This window comes from Lissotriton helveticus, chromosome 2_2 (assembly GCF_964261635.1).
Source record: "Lissotriton helveticus chromosome 2_2, aLisHel1.1, whole genome shotgun sequence".
Lineage (NCBI taxonomy): Eukaryota > Metazoa > Chordata > Amphibia > Caudata > Salamandridae > Lissotriton > Lissotriton helveticus.
Window position 1 is genome coordinate 73,527,557 of NC_136060.1, and position 18,901 is coordinate 73,546,457.

The 18,901-nt window shown below is 47.1% G+C and overlaps 1 protein-coding gene across 3 annotated transcripts in view; it reads left to right on the plus strand.

Annotated features, from left to right (window-relative positions):
- Window positions 1–18,901, plus strand: part of LOC144821734 (general transcription factor IIE subunit 1-like) — a 213,372-nt gene that overhangs the window by 104,627 nt on the left and 89,844 nt on the right. For all 3 annotated transcript variants that reach the window (XM_078678938.1, XM_078678937.1, XM_078678940.1), the window contains one exon: window positions 10,417–10,882. In XM_078678938.1, the coding sequence (XP_078535064.1) occupies window positions 10,435–10,882 (448 nt within the window). In that variant the 5' untranslated portion in view covers window positions 10,417–10,434. The remainder of the gene's footprint in view (window positions 1–10,416; window positions 10,883–18,901) is intronic.

Sequence of the window (18,901 nt, forward strand, 5' to 3'; positions counted from 1 at the left end):
TCTTGTACATTAGATGCCACACGGTCCACTTAAAGTTTTGACCCTCAATGTCCGGGGCCTGAATAACCCCATCAAACATCGAGCTGTCCTTAATTATCTGGAACACTCAACAGCCGATATCTGTCTTCTACAGGAGACCCACTTACTACACAAAGATCAACACAGGATGAAATCCCGAGCCTACCTCACACAGCTGTTCTCCCACTTCACTAAGTCTGCAGGGGTAGCAATACTTGTTTCCTGCTCCTTCCACAGCAAGGTACTTCAGAAAGAAGCTGAGATCAAGGGTCGCCGGTTCACGTACCAATTCCTAGTGGCTGGGGTGTCCCTCATAATAGGCTTGGTACATGCTCCCAACGAGGGTCAGGACCAATTCCTACATAGCGCACTCACTGAAGCCACAGCTTACTCCGAAAGGCACCTGCTGCTGGGGGGAGACCTGAATCTCGTCTTTGACAATCTTATCGATCGCTCCTGCCAGTGCACTAGTCTGGTAGGGCCTCTCTGTTTGGTTTGGCACGTATCCGGGACCTGGGTTTTGTTGACTTATGGTTACACTTTCACCCCCATAGCCGGACATTCACCTATTCAGGAGCCCATAAGACCTACGCCAGGCTAGATTACTTATTGTGCTCCACCCCGCTGCTGGCACTAGCCACTGACGCCGATGTTCTCACCACGTCCCTATCTGACCACTCTTCAGTTATGGCCTCTTTTCTACTTCCATGCGTACCATTACCACTGCTGCACTGGCGCCTCTGTGACTTGCTTTTACACCAGGCTTCCACAACCAACCAAATCAAAACCACTATCTCAAGCTATTTAGCCCTCAATGCTAACCCAGACACCTCACTGGCAACACAGTGAACTGCCCTCAAGGCCGTCTTACAGGGAGAACTCATAGCTATTTTCACTGCCATTAATAAAGAACGCAGCCAGAAGCTGGCTGAGCTCACACAGCGGTTTGCGGAGTTGGAACAGATGCACCAATGCACTGGAGCAGCCAGGGCCTGGCGCCAACTCTGCATTGAGCGGAAGCAGCTTGCGGCGCTTGACCAAGACAAAGCTGAGTATGCGGCCCTTCGTCTCCGCCACTCCTACTACACCGGAGGTGACCGGTGTGGCCGTCTCTTAGCTCATAAGCTACGGGAAGTGAGACCACGGCAAGGAGTGCAAGCCCTCCGACCACCTGGAGGTGATCTCACCTCCGATGTAGCCATAGCAGAAACCTTCCGGAATTTCTACGCTAAGCTATACTCGAGTGACTCCCTTGACATGCTACACAGCCTTGACTACCTGGAAGCCGCGCAGCTTCCCACTTTGAACCCTGCTCAGGCTGCCCAACTAGACAGGGTTATTGGGTTGGAGGAGGTCATCCCGGCTATCTCTCGCCTCCGGCTTGGGAAGTCACCTGGCCCAGATGGCTACTCCGCAGCCTTCTGTAAAGCTTTTTGCAACTAGGTGGCCCCCTTGCTGCGTGACCATTTTAACACATTTTCCCAATCCGGTTCAATAGCGGAGGAAATGTTGGAAGCCTCGATTATAGTTGTCCCGAAGCCCGGAAAAGACACAACTAGCTGCAGCGCGTATAGGCCGATGTCCCTTTTAAACATTGACATTAAGCTGTATATATGAGTATCCTCGCGACACGATTAGCTCCTTATATGCTCCAATTGGTGGAGCCAGACCAGCCGGGCTTTATCTCCCAGCAGTAAACCAGTGACAATACAAAGAGTACTACACCTCATAGAAAAAGCGTCTTGCACCCATGGGGAATATGTTACTGGCTATCGATGCAGAAAAAGCCTTCAACAGGGTTCACTGGCCCTACCTTGAACAAGTCCTGCAACGGTTTGGCTTTGGGGACATCCTGCGCACCTGTATCCTAAATTGTTATCGCTCACCCCTGGCCACAGTCCGGGTCAATGGCCAGATGTCTTCCCGCTTCCCCATAGGTAGGGGCACTCTGTAGGGGTGCCCTTTCTCCCCCCTTCTCTTCGCGCTCTATCTGGAGCCACTCGCGCAGATAGTTAGAAATCATCTTCTCATCAGAGATTAAATTCGGGGGGGACGTACATAAGATTAGCCTTTACGCGGCCGATATTTTGCTTTCCATCACTGACCCTGCCCAGACTCTGTGGGCTCTCTTCATCGAACTGCATAACTTCGCGCAGGCCTTGGGGTTTAAGATCAATATGGACAAATCTGGTGCCCTTACTATCTCATTTTCAGCGACCACGCTTGCCCACTTGAAGGAAGAGCACCCTGTCCAGTGGTCCGCCACCACGGTCCCTTACTTAGGGGTCCAACTGGGCCCCACCTTACCAGCCACCGTCACAGCTAACTAGGATAGGCTTCGCACTCAAATCCGTAGAGAATTGGGTAGATGGAAACCTTACCCCTTCTCGTGGCTGGTAAGAATAGCAGCCGTTAAAATGATAACTCTCCCCCAGATCCTTTACCTTTTCCAGACCCTCCCTTTGCGCCCTCCTGCAGGCTGGATTCAGCAGACCCAGTCAGATCTAGCACTCTTCATTTGGCAGGGTCACAAGTCACGGTTCAAGCAGGCGGTTGCGGTCCTGCCCCCAGAACAGGGAGGGTTTGGCATACCAGATCTGCAGCTCTACTTTTACGCGGTGCAGCTCCGCTATCTGGTGGAATGGCAATGCCTAGAATCCAAAAAACACTGGTTGTTCCAGGACCAGGCGGTTGCAGCAATGCCCCTACAAGGTATCCCCTTTCTCCGGAAGAAGCACAGACCACCTAACCTCTACGCATCTCACATCACGAGTACAATACTGGAGGCCTGGGACCGCACTGCTATCACACACGAGCTGACATTTCCCTCCACTATGACCACATTGTTTAATAATCCTGACTTCACTCCAGGACTGGATCCTAAGGAATTTACAAGCTGGCGCCTCTCCCCATGCCGGTCTTTGGGACACCTATTTGACTTGGAGGGCATCATCCAGTTCCTACAACTTAGGGCAGACTATGGTATCCGGGAGACACAGAATGCTTTATTTACAACTCGGGCACTTCAAGCGCAAATTAAACCCGGAACTCAGTGCCTCTTAACTCCTTTTGGGAAGTGGCTGATTACCCGATCCTCAGATAAAAAAACTAATTTCTGATCTGTATAAACACCTAATAGCGGCTTCAACCCATACATTGCTGGGAGGGTGCTTTGGGAGCGGGAGCTGGGTAGGACACCGGCAGCCACGGTGACTCGCACACAGCTGGCATTATTCCCCTCTTTCCTTCCCTATTTTTATGGTTTGTGGACAGGGGGTGGGGGTGTATTTGGGGAGTATCTGTTATTTGGTTCCCTTCCCTTTTTCTGGGGTTTCCTCCTGTAGACCCGCTCCTAGCATTTACTCAGTAATGCTACCATTGCTGACAATTGATGTCTGTATTGCATTGTCTTTAAGGAGCAGGAGGTCCTGTTCTTCTTTACTGTGTTTGAAATGAATAAAAGATTTAAACCATAAACATTCGGGATGTTAGATGAAATAATAAGGTCACAATAAATGTTCATGGCTATTTGCAATTATCAGCCATTTCTACTAAGTGAGTCCCACTCCTGCTGCATTGTCGAAAGACTAGATTCTATCAAGTAAGATGTGAGGTGTTGTGTTGTAGCATGCATCTTCTCCTTATCTCTTGTTTTCTTAGGCTTCACCATCTCGTGGTGTCCTCTTGCTCCCTCGTGATGTGTGGTTTCGTGCTTTATCCAGTATTTGGGTGTCTTTCATAGATTCACATGCCTGAAGCATTCCCCGTCGTCGAGACGGGAGCCTCCGGTATATAAAAAAGTAATGTCCTAGAGACATACATAGAAAAGAATAGGCCTAAGGGTCTCACCTTAGTAGCCTATCCACATCCTTTTGCAGGAAGGACCAAACAGAGCAGGCCCCAAGGGTCCCACCTTGGTGGCCTATCTGGGTCCTTTTGTAAAAAGGACCAAATAGAAAAACAGCCAATCAGCTACTACCTCCTTCTAGAACCTTCCTGCCAGGAGCCCAAGTCTCAGATTTTCTACTGCACGTTGTGCTAGGGAGTCTCCACCTGAGTTCTCCTCAGGAATTTCTCTTTTTCTTCTCAAAACGAATTTAATTGTCTTCTAAAGTTATGTCTGATAGCCAGAAGAAGGGTCTTTTCCGGGCCTGTTCCTCCTGCAGCAAGAAAAGACTTCATATAGAGGATAAACATGAAACATGTTTATATTGCCTCTACCCTCACCATCAGGCAAAGGACTGCAAAATATGTCGGACCTTCTCCAACAAGACCCTCAAGGACCGAGAAGGTCGACTTCTACTATGGCTCAACAGACTCAAGACCAAGACTGATGACTTGGTGTCGGAAGGTGAGTGTGTCTGGAGCGTCGCATTTTTCCTTGAAGAGGCCAAGGGTTTCTTCCCCTAGCCCCATAGACACCCCTCCTATGAAGACTTCTAAAGTCCTCAGAGGGCAAGCCATCCGTGTCTGGCAAGGACCTTCCTGTCCCCAGGAAGCAGCCGCCGGTCCCGACGACGACGACCGCGTCGATGGTTCATTCAGCGCAGAAAACTGTCTCGACGTCAACGACGACAGTGTCGACGACGACTGCATAGTCGGCTTCCTCCTAGACGACGAGGACGACGCCTTCATCGTCGGCGAGTAGACCTACGCCGTCGACCATCCCGGTCACTCCATCGACGACGAAGATATCATCGTCGACGGCGACGACGAGACCATCGTCGAAGACACCGACGACACCGTCGACGAAAACAACGCCGTCGACGAAGTCTACCTCGTCGACGAGAAACATCCCGTCGACGGTGGGAAAGCCGTCGACGACGGGTACGCCGTCGACGGCGGGGACCTTGCCGTTGACGAAAATGTCGTCGATGAAGACACCGTCGTCGCAACCACCGTCGACGACTAGTAACTTACCGTCGGCGAAAATACCTGCCACGGCGCTGTCGATTCCAGCGTCGACGTCTACAGGACCATGGAAGGAGTCTGCACTCTTATCACACGCCATGGATGCCTTTCCACCGCAAGTGAGCCATGTCACGGTGAAAATTACTAAACGGCCTATTACTCCACTTCAGACGTCGCCTGGTAGGGTACAACAACTACCTCCGGCCTGTCTATTGCAAGGTCAGGAGTCGGACGAGGACTCCTTTACTCAGGCTACTAGTCCATCTGACCTGGTACTGAAATGCCAAACTACAGACGAGGAGCCGGAAGAGGAGGAAGACCTTGTACAACAACCGATCCAACTTCCGACCCAGACACGGGTTACTCCTATGGTGTGTCTCCCCGCATCCATCGTCTCAGACCTGCAATTCCTCATAAAGGATTATAAGGAAAGGTTCCCGGAGAAACACTCTGCGCCTGCACTTCCAGCTGCACAGGCGCCAGCTCCTTCATCTCGACATAGGCCAGCTCCCCTGGTCATTGACAAGACACAGGTACCAATTCAGGACGCTCCCTCATCTGACGAAGAGGAGAGGGAACAGGAGGAAGGTGAAGTCGATGACGACCAGTCGGACCCGGATGCGGACCAGGACTATGTGGCACATTCTCCAGCCTCTCCGGATCCACAGACCTCGGAGTCTCCACCCGCAGACATCGGTGGATTCCACAACATCATTGAGCGGGCTGCCAAGAGGTTCCATATGTCCATGGAAACTCAGGAAACTGAATGCTTCCTTTACGATTTCAAGGAACCCACTAAGAAGTCCACAAGGTCAATCCCAATCATTGACTTTATATGGAAGCAGGGCAAACAACTCATGCAAACTCCTGCTTCTATACAGGTGGTAGTGCCCAGGCTTGATTAAAAAATACAAGGCCACCTCATCGGCACCAGCATGCCTGACAGGTCACCCCAAGGCAGATTCCGTGGTGACTCAAGCGGCGCAGAAGAACTCACGAAATCCAGCCTCACCTCTGTCGACGCCACCTGACAAGGAGGGCAGGAAACTGGATGCCGTTGGCAAACGCTTCACTACCACATCGGCCATGACGGTGAAAGTGGCTAATTCGATTGCACTATTGGGCCGTTACAATCGCCAGCTCTGGGCGGACATTGCGCCCTATCTTTCGAATCTGCCGGAGGATCTCAGAGAGGAAGCACATTCACTTCTCTTAGAAGGCCAGACCTCTGCTTCAGAGCTCATCGACTGTGCCATTGATGCCGCCATGACTGGTTTACGGCAACTGGCAGGGGCTGCAGTCCTGAGAAGACAGGGTTGGCTCAAGGCCACCACTTTCCGCCAGGAGGTGCAAACCAGGATATTAGATATGCCTTACGATGGCCAGCACCTCTTTGGTGAACAGATCGACGCAGCCCTCACCACCATTAAAAAGGACACGGACACCGCCAAGGCTCTGGGTACTCTACAATTCCGGACCCAGTCCTTTCGTGGCAACAGGGGAAGAGGACAACCTGCGTACAGAGGTTCCTATCAAAATCGGTCTTCCTACTCATATTCACAGTCCAAGCCGCAATTTCAACAGTGGCAAACACAACAGTGGCGCCAGTCTTCCTACGGCAAATCCAATTACAGAGGAAAGGGCCAAAAACGACCTGCTGGCAACAGACAATGACTTGTCTCCCCGGCTAGCCCCTCCACCACTACATTCTTTACGACTTGGAGGAAAGCTGACATACTTCCTACAAAATTGGCAAACTATAACAACGGATCGGTGGGTACTCCAACTCATTCGATTTGGACATTCCCTAGAATTCACCTCCATTCCCCCAACGACACCACCTCGCCATCGATCCCACAGGCACCTACGATTACTTCTTCAGGAAATTGCTTCCATGCTAAAGAAGGGAGCGATAGAGAGTTCCACGGGCCCGCAAGGGACAAGGCTTTTACTCTCACTTCTTCCTAATCCACCAAAAAGGAACGAAGTGGCGGCCAATCCTGGACCTCAGGGCACTCAACGTGTTCCTAAAGAAACAATCATTCCGTATGGTGACTCTGCAAGAAATCCTTGGTCTTCTGGAGAAAGGGGACTACATGACGTCCTTAGACCTTCAGGACGCCTACTACCATATACCTATTCTCAAAGGGCACAGGAAGTTCCTCAGGTTTGCGGTGGCAGGACAACACTACCAATTTCGTGTCCTTCCATTTGGCCTCAAATCTGCCCCGAGGATATTTTCCAAATGCCTATCACCCGTGGCAGCATTCCTTCGTCAGCAAGGCCACCAGGTGTTTCCATACATGGACGACTGGTTGGTAAAGGCACCAACAGCGGCCGCCGCAGCCTCATCCTCCAGCGCCTGTCTGGATACTTTCCACCGCTTGGGTCTGACCCTCAACACCGAGAAGTCGACACTGGAACCCACCAAGGTCATCACGTTCCTTGGAGCGACTCTGGACACAGAGCGTGTCAAAGCTTTCCCCTCTTAGGAGAGAAAGGTCAAACTCATCTCCTTGGCCAAGGCAGTGGCTTCGCGGAGGACTCTACCGGTCCGCACGTTCAAGTCCCTCCTCGGCATGATGTCTTCATGCATATTGCTCATTCCCCACTGCCGCCTGAAAATGCGTCCACTCCAAGAGGAACTGACAAAGCAATGGACGCAAGCCACATGTTCTTTCTAGGATCGCATACGAGTCACTCGACACATTATCAACCACTTGCAATGGTGGACATCACTCAACCATCTGTCAAAGGGTCTGCCGTTCCTGCTCCCAGCAGAACCACACGTAATAACTGCGGACGCATCCCTGGAAGGTTGGGGAGCAGTCCTCCAGGAACTCCAGATCAACGGCAAATGGACGACACAGGAAACCAAGCTCCATATCAATCTGTTGGAGTTAAGAGCGGTCTTCCTGGCTCTACAGGTGTTTCTACCACGCATTCAACACTCCCCAGTGCTCGTCAGGACGGACAACACCACGACGATGCACTACCTGAACAAACAGGGGGGGACGCGTTCGATCTCGTTATCTCGAGAATCGCAAAGAATCTGGAACTGGCTTCTGGAACATGGAATAACGTTGAAGGTGGAGTATGTCCCGAGCAAGGACAACGTCTTGACGGACGCACTGAGCAGGGAGAGATCTCCTTCCCACGAATGGGAACTGGACATGGAGGTGCTGGACCGTATCTTCGAGGAGTGGGGCACTCCGAAAATAGACCTTTTCGCCACCAGGGAGAACGCCAAATGCCCAAGCTTCGCAAGCAGGCATCACCACTCAGGAACCCTCGGGAATGCATTTTCCATCGCATGGCGCAACGTATTTGCGTACGCCTTTCCGCCATTCTCACTGATACCCAGGGTTCTCAGGAAGATGAAATCAGAACCCTGCACTCTGATCCCGATTGCTCCATCTTGGCCGAGGCAGCACTGGTTCACGGAGCTTCATCGCCTCTCTGCCCGGCCCCCTCTTCGCCTGCAGCAGTTTCCGGCCCTGCTCACGATGTCCCAAGGGCAGGTCCTCCACCGAATCTGAGCTCTCTGAAGTTGTCAGCCTGGCTCCTGACTACCGCGAATTCAGCCACCTGAACATCCCGCAGGAGTGCAGAGATGTCCTTGCGAAAGCTAGAGCTGACAGCACTAACAAAACCTACTCACTAAAATGGAAGCGATTCTGTTTCTGGTGTGTGGATCATGGTTTACACCCCTTCCATGCCACTCCACAGCAGCTGATGCCATACTTATTGCATCTTGCGCAATCAGGCCTTGCGCATGCATCCATCAAAGTACATCTAGCGGCGATTTCAAGGTTCACAAGGACGGCTACGGGCCCATCTCTGTGGGCGGACAGACTCATCAAACAATTCCTACAAGGCCTATTCAGATCCTTTCCACGACCACGACCAATTCCTCCTTCGTGGCACCTCAATGTGGTGGTTCTTCAACTAATGAAGCATCCCTTCGAACCCATCCATAAGGCAGAGATCAAGTTCCTCTCTTGGAAAACGGCCCTCCTCCTGGCGCTAACCTCTGCCAGAAGGGTCAGTGAGTTGCAGGCTCTATCCATCCAGGATCCTTTCCTACAATTCAGGGAGGACAGAGTCATTCTGCGGACTAACCCTCGCTTCATTCCAAAAGTCCCCTCGGACTTCCACCTTAACGGACCAGTGGTGCTTAGATCGTGCTTTCCGAATCCTACCACTGTAGCCGAAAGAACTTTACATTCTCTAGATCTGAAGAGCTGTCTTAAATTTTACATCGATAGGACACAACACTTCCGGACGTCATCCCAACTCTTTATTGCCTTTAGTAGACCACGGCTGGGCATGCCCCTGACAAAACAGAGTATCTCAAGATGGATCTCTTCTGCGATCACCTTTTGTCACGACAAGGCCGGACGGCCTTTAGACTCACGAGTCAAAGCTCATTTGACAAGAGCCATGTCCACGTCTGCGGCGCTGTTCGCTGGAGTGCCGATATTGGACATCTGCAGAGCGGCGACCTGGAAGTCCCCGCACACCTTCACCAGGCACTGCTGCCTGGATACTGAGCTGATGAAGGATGCAGCAGTGGGCCGAGCAGTGCTTCGCCATCTATTCCAGTGAGGTGAGCCCTCCTACATCCCTCCATCCTTTACTGGTATGCACATTCTCTTATTGTATTTATATGCCATTGCATTTTGTGTTTTTTAATCACATGATATGTATTATCTACATACTCATACCTGATGTTCCATACAGAATGTGCAGAATGTATTGCTCGCTACTCTGATTCAGGCATGTGAATCTATGAAAGACACCCAAATACTGGATAAGAACTGCGTTACTTACCTGTAACTGCAGTTATCCAGTATTAGTGTCTTTCATAGATTCACATGCACCCTCCCGCCTCCCCTGGCAGGGCTCACCTTTCTCTCTAATGAGTTTACGCCTAACTAGCTTGGTGCGTACGAAAATCTGAGAGACTTGGGCTCCTGGCAGGAAGGTTCTAGAAGGAGGTAGTAGCTGATTGGCTGTTTTTCTTTATTTGGTCCTTTTTACAAAAGGACCCAGATAGGCCACCAAGGTGGGACCCTTGGGGCCTGCTCTGTTTGGTCCTTCCTGCAAAAGGACGTGGATAGGCTACTAAGGTGAGACCCTTAGGCCTATTCTTTTCTATGTATGTCTCTAGGACATTACTTTTTTATATACCGGAGGCTCCCGTCTTGACGACGGGGAATGATTCAGGCATGTGAATCTATCAAAGACACTAATACTGGATAACTGCAGTTACAGGTAAGTAACGCATTTCTTCTTCCCTCCCGTTGTTCGGTATCTTTACCTTGTGCCTCTGATGCTAGGGTGGGGTGGGGGGGTCCTGTAACAGGCAGGTGGGGAGGCCGCCATTCACATCACATGTTGCTGATTGTCGTGTGCTGCTAGGCTTGTGCTGTTTGCACTGAGTCTCTGCTTTACTTATGTTGCCTGTATGTTCCTGTCTTTCAGTAAATACCTTCAGTGACGATGGGAGATTCTGAAATCCTGACTGAAGTGCCTGCCACGTTGAAGCGCCTGGTAAAATACATTGTACGGGGCTTCTACGGGCTGGAACATGCACTAACGCTGGACGTGCTCATACGGTATCCATGTGTGAAAGAAGACGACATAGGCACACTCCTCCAGTTTGATAAGAAACAGCTGAGAACGATCATCAACACACTGAAGGCAGATAAGTTCATCAAGTGTCGGATGCGTGTGGAAACTGTGGCAAATGGGAAGAGCACAAGGCACAATTACTATTACATCAATTACAAAGTCCTGGTGGATGTGGTAAAGTACAAGCTTGATCATGTCCGTCGTAAGATAGAAGCTGATGAAAGGGATTCCACCACGAGAGCCTCTTTCAAGTGTCCCTCCTGCCTCAAGACCTACTCCGACCTGGAGGTAAATCAGCTGTTTGACCCTTTCACAGGTAGGTGAGGTTATTACAGCACAACACTTCACTACTTTTTACTTATTGATGAGTACCAAGGGGACATGGTATTACAATTCACAAATAAAAAACGTATTTCCCTAGGTAGTTCTCATCTCTTTCAGTCACTCTACCATCTTTATATTCTATTCAGGCTTATAAAAAGAAATATTCTAAGAACACTGAAAACAACCATATACATGTCTTAAAAAAAGCTTGGTAAATATATTTATTATAATGTATAAACATAATTGTGGGTAAACTATATTGGATTAAAGAGGGAATGATTGGGTTATGTAACCAGAGACAGGGATGTTTAACTCATTATGCAAAACATATTACTAATTGTGGAAGCAAAAACATATTACCTTCTAATTTGTTCCTGTAATAAGGGGTACGTGGGTGAAATGAGTCGGTAAAGGTTTATAAACATGAATCCACTATTAGAAATAAGAAACGAAGAGCCCCTTTGGTGGAATATTTCACTGCAAATAATTCTAAAGAAAGTGACGTTAGTTTGTGTTGGAAAAAATTACCACTAATCAATAAAAAAAGGAAGTTGAGAAAACAGTATTATATGTCGAAATTTAGTTCTTTTCGGGTAGGCCTGGCCAGTAGACCATATGGTGGGTTAACTGTATGGAATTACAGAAAGAATGATTGGATTACTGTCCCATTTAAATCTCTGTATCTAACCTATGTTATGGTTTTATGATGAAAATGAAATGAAAATAAATGTATAAAGCGCATGGCTGCCCGAGAGCGTCCCAGCGCTGTAGAACAGAGGACAAATGAGGAGGTAACCATGATTTAAGAGTCCTGGGGAAAGAGGAAGGTTTCCGATGACCGCTTTCGCATTCCTGTCTGTGGTTGGTTTGGAGTATAATCTATTTTTATAAATAGAGTGGACACCCAGTTTGTGGTGATGATTATTTATAGGACTAAGAGGATGGTATTGAACTTTGGTGTTAGTCGCCTTTTTGTCCCTCTATTTAGATGTAGTATAATTTATCTTTAATATGGATGAGGGAACAAGCTTTGGGGGTTTTGGTTCGATATGTTCAATATTTCTATCAGACATTTTGGGCACTACTCCTTGGGTTGTAAACCTGGGTTTTCAAATGCGTGTTAAAATGAGTGGATCTGAATTGATTTTAAGGGTCTTGTGATATCAGATGCCATTTGAAAATTGTGAACAGAAAGGCGTATTTTTATTTGATTTAGTGCTTAATGCCCAGGGTTTTGTGAGGTAGACTATTTAGCTGTATTATCACTGCTAAACAAGTATTTGAGTTTTGATATTAATGAAAAAAAAGTAGCAAGATAAGATGATGAGATAGTTATTCATCCCCTTTGTCTATAAAGTAGAAAATGTTGACATAGAAAATTGTCTTCCTCATGAGTCATTTATTTTTGTGTGTGACCAGGATACTCGTTAGTAAATAATGAACTGGAGAGAGAAAGAACAGTAGGCGAAAAACAGCAGTCCTCTTAGCTATCCCTGGTGAGGCAAAGACCGTATGAACGGCACCATAAGTAAGTGGCTCCCTAAAGATTAACATAGCGGTTGCGACCGAAATCTCCACCGCATGTTAAGACGTGTGCCCCTGCCCACAGTGCCCAACTGTATTGTCGTTACTACAATTTGGCAACAACTGGACCTCCGAGCCTTGAGTATTCTTCCTTTTCTGTATCGTTTTTGGCCACTATAGGTGTGGCAGGGTATACTCCGACATGAGTCCCTTTCTCACTGCTCCATCAGGATTCAAGCAAGCCGGGCCGAAGAGGCTGAAATGCCAGAAACCGGTCCCCGGTAGCTTGTCTCCTTTCTGGTGAAGAATTGGCTTGGTAGTTTGGTCTGCCCTGTTCCCATGATGCACTGGGCCAGGGACAGACTAATTTGCATATAGCCAGGCTCTGAGCTGGGATGGGGCAGTGAGATAAATAACGGTGATGGATCAAGCCCTGATCTTTGGACTGGGTAAGAGTGGTCTGCTTAATTCAGACACTCTGTTCATCACCACCCCCTTTTCTGTATCGTTGAGTATTCTTCCGGCATTGATTCCTGGTGCTGCCTTCCCACAGTTGAATCTTCCTTCGTCAGCGCTCTGGCTGTGAGTGACCATCAGTGGCTGATCTGTGTTCGACCGCTGTATCGGAGGAAGAGCTGAGAATCCTGTCTGGTACTTTACAATTAGTTGTGGTGAGGATTTTCCCTGTGCCTTCTTTCTGACGGATCCTCCTATCAGCACTGAAGCCGTGCATGCGTGCTCAAGTCAACCACACTCCTGAGGAGAGCAGGCTGCACGTAGTATGAGGATGCCTGCAGCTGAGCGACTTTCTCCGTCGGGTGTGTCACGGTGACGTGCTCACCCTCTGTGAGAAATTGATTTTCAGGGAGAGTTGGCTGCTTGTCACATTATGTGGGTGCAGCCAAACTGGTTCATACCTCAGGTGTCGCGGTGATGAGCACATCCCAAGGAGAATTAATTGCCGGCATTAGCTGGCCGCATGCTGCACTCTCCAACAATTCTGTTCCTAAGCTATTATTTGATGGTATTCAGAATTCAGTTGGGCGTATTTATCATTCAGTGACACGCACACTTTATGGTACAAATCCTTTGGGAATTTGGCGTGTCACGGTGATACGCAGACCTTATTCTTGCTACCAGCCTATACCTGTCCTTTCAACAGCCAATTGTTTTCGCTGACCCCTCCCTTGCCATTCTTACCTGGTCCTGGGGAACCACAAATGAAGTGGCCTGAGTGGAAAGACTATTTTATGAACTATTTATCAGCAATTGAAGAGTAGGGTTCAGGAGAATTTACTTCCTCACTTAAAAAAACTTTTACTACATAGTCTAGGTCCAGAAGGAATACGCATCTACCTCCAAATGCAAATGGAAAAGAAGGCAAGATCAGCAGAGGGAAGGGATATCTTTGTGAATGCACTGGAAGACTTGGATCACTACTACTTAACCACTGTTTACATAGCCACCAATAAGTTCTGTTTTTCCCAGATGAAGCACCGGAAGTCTGAGCCTGTTGAAGACTGTGTCTGCTTTGAAAAACTTAGCGATTACATGTAAATTTGGTAATTTACATGATGAACTAATTGAAGACCATGTCATCATGCACACTAATGTACAGGAAAGACTTTGGGTGAGTGGAGACTACTCACTCAAGGACGTTATAGTGATAGATAAAAAGAGTGAACTATCTAGAATACGTGCTAAGGCAGCTCATTCGTCAGCCACTTCGAGTGAAACTAAGGCGGGTACAGTGGTTTGCAAAGTTTCTAAAGCCGAGGGTTTTAAAGATGCAAGCAGTTCTGACACAAAAAAGAAGCCTGCAGTTAATCGGAAAAGCAGAAACCTTAGTTGCTTTAGGTGTGGTAGAGAGCACCTTGCCAGTGATGAGAACTGCCCTGCAATTAAAGCGAAGTGTTTATTCTGTGGTGTTATGGGCCACTATGCGAAGGTGTGTAGGAGGAAGAGTAAAAGTATGCAACGGGTTAAACTAGTGGATAACAAGTCAGACTCTGAATTGTCTGACGCAGGCCAAGTTGAAGAAGATGAGGGTGTGCTATGCATGGAGTGTCCTGTTCTAAACTTATGCAATGTAACTAGGAACAAACTATTGCACAATGTGGGCATTGGAGGGGTAACAATAAGCATTACTGCAAAACCTGGTTCACCTTTTACTATCGTGAACAAGGCAGTATGGGATAGTAAATTTGCGAGCGAAGTAAATAAGCAACAAATTAATTCTGATATTCATCCGGTCTCCTTCACAGGTGAGAACATACCTATGTGTGGATAATGTGTATTACACTTTACATTTAAGAGTAGAATGACAATGGCCAAACTGTACGTGTCTGAGGTGGGATCTGTGGTATTGGGGTGGGTAGATTAAAAGGCCATGGATATTACTCTAAACGCCAACAGCATGGAGCAGGTGCTGGGTGTAAATGACACTGAGTTGGATTTGATGAATGTGCTGAAAAAACAATACCCTGAAGTGTTTTCAGGAAGGATAATGACTCTTAACTTTGTCCATAGGATTGTCTTAAAGAAGAATGCTGCACCTGTGTCACATAGTAAGGAATATCCCTTTCAGTGTTAGGGATGAAGTTAGTAAAGATTTGAAGGGCTTGGAGACCAAAGGTATCATAGAGGCTGTGTAGTGTGCTGAGTGGATGGCTCCACTGGTGGTGGCCAGGAAAAGTAATGGCAAACTGAGGTTATGCATAGATTTGAGAGAACTCAACAAAAATATAGTTGTGGACAAATTCCCCCTTCCTAAAATAAATGAATTGCTGGCTTTAACTAAAGGGGTTAAGTGGTTCTCCACAATTGACCTGGCTTCAGCATACCACCAGGTGACTACATCCTGACAGCAGAGATCTAACCGCATTTATAAAGCCCATAGGCTGTTTTCGGTTTATCCGCATGCCATTCGGACTAGCCATGGGTGGCGCAGTCTTTCAAAGACTCCTGCATAGACTTTTCAAGGATCTTCCTGGCACAGCCTACTTCCAGGAGGACTTGTTGAATATGGGCAAGAGCAAAGAGGACCATGAGGCAGACTTCACGATGTGTTAGATAAAATTGAAGGCCTGTGGTTTAACTGCTGAAATTAACAAGTGTGAGCTTGGAAAAAGATTACTTTACTTAGGACTTGAATTGGCTGATAGTGGCATCACCGCTAAAAAAGAAATCCTAGAATCCATTAAGAATGCCCCAGCTCCTACGTGTAAGGATGAGGTTGGGTAATTTCTGGGCTTGGCTGAATTTTATGCTAAGTTTAAGGGATTTGCAGAAAAAACATACCAATTGAGAGAGCTCTGATGTACGATGCAAGAGTTTGAACGGAGCGAGGAGTGTCGAAGGCAATTTGAACAGATTAAACTTAGAATATGCGGTGCATTACCTCTGCAAGGATTTGACCATAGAGCTAAGACGTTGATTACCATGGATGCCAGCTGTAAGGGACTTGGTATGATAATCTCCCAGATTTCAAGTGATGGAATGGAGGGCATCCTTTCTTTTGCTTCCTGGTCCCTAACCCCTCCTGAGGAAAAATATTCCATGATAGAACAGGAGATATTAGCATGCATATGGGCCACATCGAAGTTCAGACAGTTTGTGTGGGGTAAGGAGTTCACAATATGTACAGACCATTAGCCACTAGTCAAGATGTTAACGGCTGAAGGGTCTAGCATCGCTAATCCCCGTATTGCTAGAATGTCACTCTGCTTACATGATTACACGTACAATGTTAAGTACATCCCTGGACAAAAAAATAGGGTGACTGACTATCTCAGCAGGTCACCCTTGCAAAGTGATGGTAAGGATGTATGTGAATGGGAGGAATACAGAGTAGCAAGTGTTGAGCATAATATGGGTAACATTACAGTGGCAGATTGGGAAACTGGTTACAGGGAAGACAGTACTTTGAGTAAAGTTAAGGCTTACACGTTGCAAGGTTGGCCTGACAAGACTATTGAGAACGAATGCAAGAATTTTTGGGAGCTTAGAGTTAAAATATCTCTCTGGTTCAGGATTCCTTCTAAGGGATAACCGGATCATTCCACCACAGTGCATACAGGAGAGAATACTAGAACTAACACACAAGGGTCATCAAGGCATTGTTCAGTTTAAGCATAGACATAAGAGTTCGTATTGGTGTCCCTGGTTGGACATGGCCATGGAAAAATTTGTCAGAACGTGCAATCATTGCAGCAATTTAGATAAATCCCTGGTCATGTTAAGACCACCCTTGGGTAACAAAATGTTACCTTCGGGTCCGTGGGAGGATTTGGCCACTAACATCTTGGGTCCTGTGTAAGTTTGGTATGGGGTACCCAAATACATCTTGGTGGTGTTTGACATGTATTTTAAGGGAAACGGCCTGAACGTTTTTTTTTGTTTTTTTTTAATCGAGTGTCCTTAACGACTGATAAACAACGACCTGGAACTGAACCACGACCTCCTGAACAACTACTTCATTAAATAATAAGTGGTTTTAACAATGACTCTGACCTTTAAACATGAACAAAAATGTAATTATTTTAAAGATCACTTTGAATGAAAACTATTTTTAATAAACAATCTTGAACAGAGAGACCGTTTTAATTTACCAGTAGATGGCACTGTACGAAGTTTTCAACTGCTATTTTTATGCTGATGTGTGTTTTTTTTTAATCGCTTTAAATAGTGCATGGAGAGCCAGGAAGACCCGCCTCCTGCCCCAGCCCTGCCGGCTCACAGGATCCATCTAAACAAAAAGGAATCCACTCTGGTGGTGCTGGTGATCCCTACAGTGGTGGGGAGCACCCAGTGTTGTTTTAAATACCCCTCGCACACCAACAGGCCTCTTGGTGTCATGCTTCATCATCGGGGTCTTCGCACCCCTCTACGGGATGCGGCGTGCTACGACTCACGTCTACGTAGGAGCACTGAAGGTGAACTATGTGTTGATGTGTGTGAAGTAAATAAGTGTGAGTGGTGAGGTGGTGAAAAGTGATGGTTAAAAGATACCTAGCTCGTAGGAGAGAAAATAATAAAAACATTTTATTAAGCCCTCGGCTGGTATCGTTAAAAAGGTGCAGGTGAGGTTGTCTGTTACTGGTTAGGGTACGTCAACCTCAGAAGTGCGTCGACATGTTTCGGAGTTAGAAAACTCCTTCTTCAAGACGAGGATATGCACAGTTATCCTCACCTTACTCACATGAAAATGTAGATGTCAAAGTGTGCTCTACAAAAGTTAAAAAGGTGAAATGTACCTAATCTTGTTATAATGAATGAAATCTGTTGCGCCCAATTGGCGTTCATATTACAGAACCTGTGAATGAACAAAAAACATCATGAAACATAACATCACATACGGACATTATTGTTCAGAAAAACATATGCTAATACATAGGAGGGTAATGAAGAACCCAAAATGAGGTCCAGGAACCCTGTAAAAGAAAAAAGGACATGGACATACATATAGACAAGGACACACATTGATTTAGGATATAGTCGCCATTAGATTCCGCGGGATGAAAAAATGGAATGAAAAACACACATTTTTGTATACAGTGCTTACTTATGGACAAAGGCTAACTGGCCTCATGAGCCAAAGCGTAGTATTGGGGGTTCTTTTCTTCCTGCTCAATTTAGCAACCTGTAGGATGTCAAAAGAGCTAGGTTTTAGGATCTAAGATGCTGATTCTCAAGAGAAACATAGATGCCTCTATACTCCAAGACCAAACTCACGGTTACTGCAAAGCCTGGTAGGCTGTCTTCCCCTCAACGCGGCTCCGACGGTATGTCGAGTCGTTCTAACCAAGTCCTTTATATATGCCAGTGATTGCTTTAATTAATGCCCAATTGAACACGGAATATGCCCAAAGAAGGACATAGTCCTTAGAGTCAAATCCGGTCCTGCTTGTGTGTGCAGGGTTTGTCAGATCGAACTGCGCATGCGCGAAGGGGTGGCGTCCAAGCCTTGCGCTAACGCACAATGAGAGCATGCGCGGTTTGTAAATGCTAGCTACTCGCGCATGCGCGGAAGGGATCCCAGACTTTTTTAAAGAAATCCCGGACTTTTTAAAGAAAGTGGGGTTAGTTTTGACAAGGCAATCCTTACAATATAAACTATTGTTAAGTGGGATCTCTGTGACAGATTCATTGAACGAAGAATATGGGTTGGGTCTATATCTGAGAACCGGGAAGTTGAGCCAATATCCTGCTATAAGGGGGTATGTCTAAGAAAGTGGGGATTGTTTTCCCACTGGTGTAGGTTTGAACAAGGCAATCCTTATAATACTAAATCCAGTTAAATAAGATCTCTGTGACATGACCTCAAAAGGGGATGCTGGTCTGATTGATAAATGAAACTTGGGTTTCTAGAGGTTCAGGTCAATTTCTGAGACCCGAATAGTCTAAGGGTTGAGCCAATATCCTGCTATAAGGAAGTGTGTTATTTTAAGCAGATAAAGTTGATCATCGCAGTAGGCTCCATGGAATG